Source organism: Ptychodera flava, chromosome 14 (assembly GCF_041260155.1).
Source record: "Ptychodera flava strain L36383 chromosome 14, AS_Pfla_20210202, whole genome shotgun sequence".
NCBI lineage: Eukaryota > Metazoa > Hemichordata > Enteropneusta > Ptychoderidae > Ptychodera > Ptychodera flava.
The window spans coordinates 41076859-41089949 of record NC_091941.1 but is presented as its reverse complement, the minus strand read 5'-3'; the positions used below and the strand labels follow the sequence as shown (position 1 = coordinate 41089949).

At 36.0% G+C, this 13091-nt stretch overlaps 1 protein-coding gene across 2 annotated transcripts in view; it reads right to left on the bottom strand.

Moving 5' to 3' along the window:
- Window positions 1–13091, bottom strand: part of LOC139150520 (probable ATP-dependent RNA helicase DDX52) — a 58418-nt gene that overhangs the window by 12171 nt on the left and 33156 nt on the right. For both annotated transcript variants that reach the window (XM_070722940.1, XM_070722939.1), the window contains exons 5-7: window positions 9974–10148; window positions 7963–8035; window positions 75–278 (exon numbers count right to left, since the gene is read on the bottom strand). In XM_070722940.1, the coding sequence (XP_070579041.1) occupies window positions 75–278; window positions 7963–8035; window positions 9974–10148 (452 nt within the window). The remainder of the gene's footprint in view (window positions 1–74; window positions 279–7962; window positions 8036–9973; window positions 10149–13091) is intronic.

The window sequence follows — 13091 nt, the reverse complement described above, 5'->3', positions numbered from 1 at the left end:
TGTATGATGGAGTATTGATATGAAATGTTTTCTAAGACAAAAGGAAGTATCACTCTGCATAAAATGATACCAACCTTTGCCCTACGGTCACACTTGCCACATTGTCCAGAGTTAACTTGCACCATTGTTCCAAATCATAACTGTAGGTGGCGCTAAACATTGCACGTCGAACTTCACTAGAATCACATGCTTGATAGATTGTCGCTAATTGTTCGCGAAATCCTTGTTTTCCCTCTTCAAATAATTTATCACATTCATCAATCACCAACCATTGCACACTGTAAATAGAATAAAACAAAGTGTTTTATCACTATCAAAAATTAACAATCACGCTAAACAGCTAAAACATATTGAAATCTTCTTTCTGATAATGATCTGTTAAAATAGATGTTCTTTCCATTGGAGTGTGGCAGTGATATCAAAGGATGAAGTCTTGAGAAGTTTTGAAGTTAACCATTGATCTTGTTCACACATTAAAGGCACTGTTCGCGATCCCTGGGATCACCTTTGTTCTAGTCTGTAAGAGGATTACGGAGGTGTGATTTTGCCTTTTGTTTTCCATTTAAATTGTAATCCGGTGGGTAAATTTTCTGATGAGACAATATGGTGCCAACACAGGCCTCCATACGGTTTGTCCATTCAAACTGTATCGTAATGAGTTATTTACAGTTGTTTGATGGTTGAAGATGTTCATAACCAGTGTTCTCACTAGGTCGCGATTCCACGACATTCTTGCGTATATTTCTGTTATGTCATGGATTCCATGCATGCCAATAGTGGCGCACATTTGAAATTATAAACTTTCATAGAGCCAGATGTATGGCCAGCCGGCTGTATAATGCATATATACAACCAGTACTTCTCACCACGGACATAAATGATTGACGCGAGTAATTACACTTCCTGGTTGAAACCGAGGCAATCTGGAAGCAATACCCATCAGAGGCTGTACTTAAACCACAGTCACTTCTGATTCCATACACGACGGCCACTGTGTGGTATGCATTATGTACTGGTATACCACACAGCGGCAGTTGTGTATTGAACGACAAGAGACTGTGGTACTGACGCACTGGACATGTTCGCGTTGCATATGTCCATGGAATTCGCAGAAGCTGCAGGCGTCATGGGCACAATCAATATTTTCATAGACTACGACAATAATAATCCGAATTACAAAAAAAACACAAGAATGTAAAGCTTGTATTTCCCTGAGGAATTACATGAACATTTTGCGAAAACAACGAACTCGAAGTTGGTCGCATTATACCGTCGGTTCCACATGGCAACCACAGTATGGACCACAGGCTCTTGACTCAATGCACAAGACTGCCAGCCGTCACTGATGCAATAAAATTATTGCATCAGTGACAGCTGGCAGTTCGCCTGCATTGAGTCAAGAGCCTGTGTGTTGTGTGATGTCATCAGGCATTTGCTCCGTTCCTCGCCCACGTGACCTAATACCTACGACTGGAAATGATTGACAACTTGCCCACAGCCGATTGATGATATTATTCCAAAAGTAGTTCAGAGGTTTAAACGTGGACTAGTTGGAGAAAAGAACTCTTATTTTGCAAAAAATTATCAATTCTTGGCTTGTGCATGTGATAAGTATCTTATTCTAGGCGAACTCATACCTGAGAACATGGATGTCTATTTTTACGTCCATGCTTCGATCAATTGACAAAATTTGTAGCCTTGGCTGGCGGCCGAAATTTTACGTCAAAATGTGATGATTATTTACAAACATCATAGGGATATGTTTCCTAATCTGAATAGCTGCCATAGCACTGACTTGGCCTGTTCCTTTTACTGACTGTGAAAGGGGATTTTCAGATTTAGTGTGCAAAACAACATAACTCATGACAGAAATCAACTTGGTGCTGAACAGCTGGACACTCTAGCAACTATTATGGTAGTAGGGCCCAGAAATGGAAACGTTCAACTTTATTAGTGCACTTTCACACTGGAAAGAACAAAAGTCCCATAGAATTTTCATTAAAAGGCACTCATATTCAATATCAGTTGGTGTGTTTACCGAGTGTTTATAAAAAAGTTGTTAAGCTGAATGAGTTGTTGAGTCCTTCATTTTTTCCATGCATAGAATAAGGTTCCTATTTGCAGTTTGACTTTTTTAACATATCTATCTTGTCTCTCAAAAACCATCTGTTGTCCCGCTTTTTTTTGGTCAGTGGGACAAAATGTCCAACAAAATTTTTTTCTTGTGAGAACACTGCATAACCAACAATCACTAAAGACATACATAGTTGTACTTTTGTAATTCTACTCAAATATATGAGGGGTTAGGATTTTGTGGGGATTGTCATCATGGCTTTCTATTATTCTAACTTAGATACGGCAATTAGAGGAGTGGCAATACAGACCCATGTCTTCTCTCTCTCTGTCTCTCTCGCTGTCTCTCTCTTGTGCAGAGCGGTTTGCAATTCAAAGTATCTTGGAGAAGTACAGCAACTAAGTTGTGACTACTCAGTTGCATGTTTGTGTCACAATCATTAAAGCACGAAACTCATTTATCAGAAAAACTATTAAAGGGACAAAGTCAGCCATACGAGATACTACTTATATTGTTTGACATGTTGAAAGATGATGAATGGGAGACCATGCATATATTCGACTCTGGTTTTAGACAAATTAAATGAAACCATGGCGAAAATGAATTAATGGTCATGACCATGAATTCATTTTCGCCATGGTTTTATGTATCGTGTCTCCAACTGGGGTCAAATATATGCATGGTCACCCATTCATTCACTATCTTTCAAGATGTCAAACAATATAAGTAGTATCTCGTATCAAACAAAATTCATGAACCAGATATGAACTGAAAATGCTCACGTGTTTCATTATTATTGCAGTTATGTGTAAATTTGAACCTTTGGCACATGTTTGCAACTTCATTGAAAGTATGGTGATCAACATAATGAACAATATTCACCGCCCATTAACTCTAAAAGATCATGAAGTATACAAGTATGTAATTAGCTAGAATAAAAATACCTTCTTTGACTGCTGTCATTGTAACATCACTTTATATAGCAAGTGTAATTACCTTCAGCCAAAATCCTTCAAGCCATATATGCCAAACTGTGAAAGCTCATTTGATATGCAAATTATAAATTAGCTGACATGAAAATGTGAAATGACTTTCAATATTGTTTTAACCTGGTATAATCATCAATGTACACAGCATGTTTTGCCAACTTTGATCAAGTAAATCCCAGTATATATCCCTAATTAGAAAAGATCATTGAAAATGCAAATTAGGAATTGGCTGAAGGAAAAATGCTTAATGACTTTCAATAATGTTGTATCATAGTATCTTTAATGTATATAGCAAGTTTCATCAACTTTGGTCGTGTCAATTCAGATATATATTCCCAATTAGCAAAGTTCATTAAATATGTAAATTAGGAATTGACTGAAGTAAAAATGATTAATGATTTTCAATAATGTTGCATCATAATATCTCCAATACATGTAGCAAGTTTTGTCAACTTTAGTAAAGTCAATTCAGATATATATCCCTAATTAGGAAAGTTCATTAAATATGCAAATTAGGAATTGGCTGAAGAGAAAATGCTTAATGACTTTCAACAATATTGTATTATAGTGTCTTTAATGTACATAGCAAGTTTCATCAATTTTGATCAAGTCAATTCAGATATATATCCCTAATTATGAAAATTCATGTAATATGCAAATTAGGAATTGGCCGAAGTAAAAATGTCTTTTGACTTTCAATATATCAGAGTATCTTTGATGTATACAGCAAGTTTCAACCACTACAATCAAGTTGATTCAGATATATATCCCTAATTAGGAAAGTTCATTAAATATGCAAATTCGGAATTGGCTGAAGGAAAAATGTTAAATGACTTTCAATAATGTTGTATCATAGTATCTTTAATGTATATAGCAAGTTTCATCAATTTTGGTCCAGTCACTTCAGATATATATCCCTAATTAGCAAAATTCATTAAATATCCAAATTAGGAATTGGCTGAAGAAAAAATACTTAATGATTTTCAATAATGTTGTATCATAATATCTCCAATACATGTAGCAAGTTTTGTCAACTTTGGTCAAGTCAATTCAGATATATATCCCTAATTAAGCGTAAGTTAATAGTACTATGTATGCTGCTGCTTGTTATATCAGTTGCTGTCTTTGCAAATGGAGAGTTTTTACCACAACCACACAACGGCAGGCTACAATACAACATGGCAGAGCTGATTACCATAAGAAAACACCTTCCGTCAAACTACCGTTGCTTTCTACCTAATGACCTACTGAAAGAAATGAAAGTGAGAAGGAGAGGTAAAAGAGGCGGCATGAGACAGAGAACTCGCAAAAGAAAGTATAAACCATTTCTCCCAACTCTAGTTATTGGAAATGTGCGATTGCTGAATAATAAGGTTGACGAACTAGCAGCTAACGTTAAATTTCTGCATGACTTTCGGACTAGCAGTATCATGTGTTTTACTGAAACCTGGCTCAATGATTCCATTAACGACACACAAGTACGTATCGATGGTTTCCAGTTAATACGTGGAGATAGAACTAAATTGTCTGGTAAGAAGAAAGGAGGCGGAGTATGTGTTTACATCAATGAAAAGTGGTGCCACCCTAATAACGTCCACGTGAAGGTACGGACTTGTACTCCTACTGCTGAGATATTGACCATTGCGTTAAGACCATATTATTTACCAAGAGAGTTTTCCGATGTTATTTTGACTACTGTCTACATACCACCCAGTGCCAATGCTAATTCTGCTGTGGATGCTATCAGCAATACCATTCAAGATATGGAGAAAAATGCGCCCGATGCGCTCCACATAATAAATGGCGATTTTAATCATTGCACATTGAAAAAGTCTACAAATAGTTTCTGTCAACATGTGCATTGTCCAACACGAAACGACAAAACTATTGATTTATGTTATACTAATGTTCACGATGCTTATTCATCCCGTCAGCTTGCTCCACTTGGTTATTCAGATCATAACCTGATACACCTTGTCCCAAATACCGTCCCATTGTTCAAAGAGAACCTGTCAAACAATTACCATAAAACAGTGGTCACCTGACGCAATTGAGACTTTACGCGCCTCACTGCAATGTACAAACTGGGAGCTGTTCATTAATACTGCCACTTCATTAAATGAACTGGTTGAAACTGTTGGGGCATATATCACATTCTGCGTTGAGTCTGTTGTGCCAAATAAAAAGGTTAAATTATTTCCAAACAACAAACCTTGGATAACGAAAGAGGTTAAGGAAGTTATCAACTGGAAAAGGCGTATCTACGCGAAGAAGGATAAAGATCAACTGAAAGAAGTGCAGAGGAAAATCAAGTACATTATTCGGATTGAGAAGGCTAAGTACAAGCGGAAATTAGAAGAAAATTTCAAAGTAAATAATATGAAACGCGTTTGGGCCTCAATGAAACTCATGAGTGGTTATGCCGGTAGAAACAATAACTCGAACACATCTTTACCCAATGCATCACTTAATTATGTGAACGATCTTAATTTATTCTATAATAGGTTTGACAATCATGATTTCAGTCGAGAACTGGATGATTTGAAAAAAGCATGTAACTCTGATGGCGAACTTGTTTTTAGTACTACTGAAGAAGAAGTCAGGCAGTTATTCTCAAAAGTAAACCCCAATAAAGCTGCCGGTCCTGATTCAATCTCCCCTCGTATTTTGAAATTATGTGCGAATCAGATAGCTTACGTGTATTCTATGATTTTTAATTTGTGTTTCACGGGGAAATCTGTTCCATCGAGCTGGAAGAAATCATTCATTGTCCCGGTTCCAAAAAAGAACACTATCACCTGTATGAATGATCTCCGCCCTGTTGCGTTAACATCAGCTGTTATGAAAGTTTGTGAACGCATTGTTCTCAAGCAACTGAACACCCTGGTTTCACAGTTTATTGATCCATTACAATTTGCATACAGGCGAAACAGAAGTACAGATGATGCTATCCTGTATGCATTACACAAGATCTATTCTCATTTAGATAAGCTTGACAGCTCTGTTCGTGTAATGTTTTTCGACTTTTCTAGTGCTTTCAACACTATTCAGCCTCATCTGTTGGGTCGGAAATTAATGCAAATGAACATACCAGCGCCAATGATTGCATGGATCATTGATTATCTTACAAGTAGGGCACAGTGTGTTAGGTTCAACTCATTATTATCAGATGTAATTTTCTCGAATACGGGAGCTCCATAAGGAACAGTATTAGCACCGTTTCTTTTTACCCTTTACACAGCTGATTGTAGATCTTCCAAAGCGACATGTCCTTTAATCAAATTTGCTGATGATTCTGGAATGATTGGATTAATTGATCATGATGAAGAAACTGATTACCTCCATGAGATAGACCGTTTTGTCAACTATTGCGATAAAAATTATTTAATTTTAAATGTTGCTAAGACAAAGGAAATGATAATTGATTTTCGAAGAAAACAAAGTGATCCTGCACCAGTTACAATCAAGGGTGAAGTAGTAGCAAGAGTTGATACTTATCAGTATCTAGGTCTTGTTATCGATAATAAGCTTAAATGGCTACATCACATTGATTTTATCATTAAGAAACTTAATTCCAGGTTATATTGTTTAAGAAAATTGCGTTCTTTTAATGTCAACAATGACATTCTCTCGTCTTTTTATGGAGCTGTGATAACCAGTGTTTTCAACTACTGTATTGTTTGCTGGGGTGGGAACATTCCACAACATGAGAAAGGGAAGCTAGATAAGATGATCAAGAAGGCAGAGATGATTATCGGTAAGAAACAACGGTCGGTAGACTCGCATTATCAAGGGCGAATTCAGGACAAACTGTTGCGTATTCTGGCAGACAGTTCACATCCACTTTGACAGGAATTTGACACTTTACGTATTGACAGAAGCGGCAGATTGAGACTGCCGGCTTCTAGAACCCACCGTTATTCAAATTCGTTCATTCCCCGTGCAATTGTGAATTTTAATAGGGCTTTTAACAGATCTCGATGAGATGTTTGTTGTTATTGTTGTAGTGTTCTGTGTTTGTATGTCAGCAGACATCTTAATTACCCATAATGGGACTCAATAAAGTATTATCTTATCTTATCTTATCTTATCTAATTAGCAAAGTTCATTAAATATGCAAATTAGGAATTGGCTGAAGAGAAAATGCTAAATGACTTTCAATAATATTGTATCATAGTATCTTCAATACATGTAGCAAGTTTGGTCAATTTTGATCGTGTCAAATCAGATATATATCCCTAATTAGGAAAGTTCATTAAATATGCAAATTGGCAACTATCTTTCATGTCACCCCTTAATGGTTCCCACTGCTGATATATCTTGGTGTGATCAACATTTGTAGCAAATCTCATCAAGTTGTGTGCAGTTGTTTTTAATGTATATCCGTTTTTTCTAAAATCATTAATTATGCAAATGAGCAAAAAGTATGCAAGCCACACCCACCAAAAACTAATCAGTTCGTGCCATTTGCTAACTGAATCTATGTACCAGATTTGATTCTGATCTGATCAGCCATTTTTGAGATATCGGACCAACGGACAGACAGACAGACAGACAGACATCGCTGCGACATATGCTCACGTGTGTGAACACGTAAGCAAAAAATGGCCAACTATGTCCCTTTAATTGAATATATGACTTAAGTTTTCCAGTTTGGTAAAAGCTGGTTATCAAAGAAATACTATACTTTACTGTTCAGACATTTCTTTATAAAAACTGAAAACTACAATTTCACTGAGATGAAATACAGATCATATGGGCAGATTTTTGCCATATGAATGTACATGTAAAAAGTACTGCACACAATATGACTGTGTCATTGTGGTCACAGGGTTCGGAGCTAACTTCAAAACTTTTAAAATTATACAGAGACATTTATGAATCTTACTGTGTACTTACCTGCTCAAATATAGGATTGGTGGTTCATGATTTAACATATAAACAAGTCTATTAGGTGTTGTAACTAAAATATCTGAAACAAGATAATAATAACAATAATAATCTTTATTGCCAGTCGATAAAAAAATCGAGAGGAATGTGCCTTGGCGTTGCGAAAATCACTTTCACACAAAAACTATCAAGTTGTACTACATGTCAACTCAAAATATACTAGATAATGCTACAAGCAACAATAACAACCAGATATGAACTGAAAATGCTCATGTGTTTCATTACATATTGTGGTTACAGTGTATGTGTAAATCTTAACCATGGCCACATGTTTGCAACTTCATTGAAAGTATTATGATCAATGTAATGAACAAAAATCACCGCCGATTAGGTCATCAAGTATACAAATATGTAATTAGCTGAAATAAAAATATTAAAGTTCTTTGACTGCTGTCATTGATCACCACTTTATATAGCAAGTGTAATTACCGTTGGCCAAGTCCTTCAAGCCATATATGCCGAGCTGTGAAAGCTCATTAGACATGCAAATTATAAATCAGCTGACATGAAAATGTGAAATGACTTTTGATATTGTTTTAACCTGGTATAATCATCAATGTACATAGCATGTTTTGCCAACTTTGATCAAGTAAATCCCAGTATATATCCCTAATAAGCAAAGTTCATTAAATATGTAAATTAGGAATTGGCTTAAGTAAAAATGCTTAATGATTTTCAATAATGTTGTATCATGGTATCTGCAATATATGTAGAAAGTTTTGTCAACTTTGGTCGATTTGATTCAGATATATATCTCTAATTAGGAAAGTTCATTTAATATGCAAATTAGGAATTGGCTGAAGAGAAAATGCTTAATGACTTTCAATAATATTGTATTATAGTGTCTTTCATGTACATAGCAAGTTTCATCAATCTTGATCAAGTCAATTAAGATAAATATCCCTAATTATGGAAATTCATTTAATATGCAAATTAGGAATTGGCTGAAGTAAAAATGTTTTTTGATTTTCAATAATATTATATCACAGTATCTTTGATGTATATAGCAAGTTTCAACAACGACAATCAAGTTAATACAGATATATATCCCTAATTTGGAAAGTTTATTAAATATGCAAATTGGGAATTGGCTGAAGTAAAAATGTTTAATGAATTTCAAAAATGTTGTATAATAGTAGCTTCAATACATGTAGCAAGTTTCATCAACTTTGGTCCAGTCAATTTAAATATATATCTCTAGTTAGCAAAGTTCATTAAGTATGTAAATTAGGAATTGGCTGCAGTTAAAACGCTTAATAATATTAAATCATAGTAGCTTTAATATACATACCAAGTTTGGTCGATTTTGATCGAGTCAAATCAGATATATCCCTAATTAGGATGCAATTATTTATGCAAATTAGCAACTCTCTTTCATGTCACCCCTTAATGGTTCCCGCTACTGATATATCTTGGTGTGATCAACATTTGTAACAAATCTCATCAAATTGTGTGCAGTCGTTTTTAAAGAATATCTGTTTTTTCTAAAATCTTTAATTATGCAAATGAGCAAAAAGTATGCAAGCCACACCCACCAAAAACTCAGTTCTTGCCATTTGCAAACTCAATCTATGTACCAGATTTGATTCTGATCTGATCAGCCATTTTTGAGATATCGGACCAACAGACAGACAGACAGACACACACACACACAGACGGACAGACATCGCTGCGACATATGCTCACGTGTGTAAACACGTGAGCAAAAAATGACACATTCTTTACTGATAAAATTACCTGTTTCAAACAAAAGTTTCAAACCAGCAAAGCACTAAAACTTGTCAACAATGGTTTTAAATAAGGCTTTTCCAAGAAATCTATCACGTACTAATCATTGCATTTACAGAACATGAGTAAATAATCATGGCAAGAGTAAACTCTTCATATCCATATTTGTAGACAATCAAACCAGTGAATATATTCACATTACACTTGATTAATTAAACTTTTCTAAACTTACCATATATATTAAGAGTTTTTTGACTTATATTCTCAATAGCTTTTGACATGTTATGTACCATACGGACCTTTATACCAGTACCATCTGAAAGTCGACAGAATTCTCTGTAGGTCTGCTTTGCTAACTCTCTGGTTGGTGAAACAACCACTGCACGGATACCATTCCTCTGTGGTTCCTGAAATAAATATCATATCTAACTAAAGCAATTACTCCAACACAGGAATGTATACTCTCAATCTGGGTACAATGTACAACATACATGTATAGTGCGTGACACATACAGTGTTGTCCTTAGAAGCCGGGTGCCGGGTAAATAACCCGGCTGTATTGCATTTATTCACGGCTTCATTTATCGTCATTAGATTATTTAATAGACCTGTAATTTCGGAATTGCACTGCCAGCTGTTAGATGGTACACGTACGATTAGCAGTTTCGCGACTGCTTTACCCGCATGGAACTGCACAAACATAAAACAGTTTCTAAATACCAGTTTGTGGCTTTTTGAGCCCGATCTTTTGATTGTGTGATTGGCTGATGGACGTGCCTATGGTGTTGTCTTTGTTACGAGCAGTGTAATTGGTTTGATTAGTATGAGGGTCATCTTAGGTCATGATTTTTAATGACGGCGTCAAAAAGAAATGTGGCGTCGGCCACTGGCACCTTGCCGATGGAATATTTTTTCCCGAAGAAAGCCCGTTCGAAAGGTATACTTGATTCCAAAAATATATTTAGTTTATGTATTAAAAACTTCAATTTCGCTGAATTTGTGAGAAAAAAGCGCCGAAAAGATGTGATTTTGATCGACGATTCAAAGTTCATGAGACTGCAGCTAGTTTTCCGCCGCCGCGCTGGCTGCCAACGTCACGGTCACTACGAGTATGATCTTCTCAACAAATCTAGTTATTCTCAGAGTAATACCGACGCATTTTCTAGATTTAAAAAAAAATGAGCTAGAACTGATTTTTTAGAAGCAACTGTTTATTTGAATGGGTATTTTTTTTCATTGATTATTTTTACTAGAATCCAAGGTGACAGGCATGTGTGTTGCCGGCCGTTGCCGACCGGCGCATCATCGTCATGGCTACGCCTTCACCGTGACGCTGATCCCCTGTTGCTTAAGACAACAGGACAATACGTTGTGGATCCCGGCATGGGTTCAATTTCACTGCGCCTCTCCATGTTCTCCATGTTGGGGTGCCCAATAGTGTATTTCGATGGACCCTCTGAATCATTTTTTTTCACGGACTCGTGGAGCAAATTTGAAAGAAAATAGAGTTGTTTCCTTCCTACGCCTTGCTGCATATCTGCTTTGATCAAATTTGGGGACAGCGAGACGCGATGATCGTGCGTGGTTTGCATTTAATTTATTGCAACATTTCTGTCAATCACTCACTTTGTGTCATAAGTTTCAGAAACTATTGCTAGCCTGAAAATTAGCAACGTAGTAAGTTCATAGGCACAGCTGACATGGTATCATGCCTCTGACTCGACAATGCCGATTTTTCAGACTACACTCAGAGAATCCGAAACTTTCCACACAAAATGAGTGATTGACAGAAATGTTGCAACAAATTTTATGTTAAGCGGGCACTCATCTCGTCTGGTTGTCGCCTAAGCTCAGTCGCGGAGAGTAATTTCGCAAACATTTTACTATTATGGTTTGCGTATAGAAAACTCATAACAATGAAAAAATGCGTAGAGACTCAATCCAATGCGTAATATTATTATTCATTGGATCGACTCTCTACGCATTTTTTCATTGTTATGAGTTTTCTATATACGCATTTTTTTTTTCGTAAATGCGAACACTGTTACAGTGAATTATCTAACCGGAGTTTTTCTTAACAAAAGCGAATGTGTTTTGATTAGAATAGAATGAGTTTGATGGTTTTGGGGAAACTACTATGTGGTAATGAAGAATGGGAAATGAGCAATGAAATGAGCAGACAGCGGGTGATTTAAGATTAAATGTTACATCTTCACTTCAAATAAAACCATAAGTGTGTCATAAATAATACAAACAAAACAAAATCATGTTTGCTTGTTTTGTTGTATGTGAGCCACCTCTAAGACACACAACAAAAGTACTGTTTCAGTCTCAGCTAAATGTCACCTCAGATGCCACCAGAGAACACCATTTCCACTCCAAAATTTATTTTTCGCCTTGCAAGAGGGGGGACACCCCCTCTCGCACTCTGTATCAACATTTGTGTTTCTTTAATACGTTGTATCAACATTTGTGTTTCTGAATTTGAAAGTAACTTTCTTCATAGTTTTAGCATTCATAAATGAGAAAGGAGATTTAAAAACTGAGTGTCTCTCATCAATTGGAAGTTCAGTGTCTGTTCAGTGTCAGGGACTGATTGAGCATTTTGAATTTGAGATGAAAAATGGTCCCTCATAACATAGTCACTTATTCAGCCATGATACTGGAAGTGATGCAGAAGATAAAAGAGTGACAATACTGGTACGGCAAAGCACAAGTTACATTTTCTAAGGAAGCAGTTCTAAAAGCAAAATTTCAAAATGTTTATGCTGCTTCATTAATGATCTCTTAGTGTGTAATGTTTTATTTAATGATACTCAAACTCTGCAAATTTGTGTACAAAGCTTTGTGTAGGAGGAAAGCAGTTCTTTAAGTGTATTCTCAGATTTGTATCTTTTGCATAGCTCTATTCTTTGTACATGTTTTCTGATTTATATTTGGGCCAGAGGCCTGTAAATGCAATAAACCTGATACTACTTTGATACTTTTATTTAATGATTTATTTTCTTGTTATGCAGATTTGTCTCTCAATCATTATGCTCTTTGTTTTGACGTTTACCTTCTGTGTTACTTAAACGGGAAACTACAGGACCATGGGTGCACAATAGGGCGATTACTGATGACGCAGTGATTTGCATACACTGGGAGGGAGTTTTTGAATTTTCATAGCATCGCTTTGACCGTATGATGAATTTGAATAATCATGATGGGCACTTTGTAACATATGCAAAATGGGGTCAAATGGTCGTACAGGGAACACAATCAGAAACATATGCGTTCTACGACAAAAAAAAGGAACATTCTTTCAGTTGATTTTGACTCAAGTGTAGTCGCTATGTATTCACAGACAT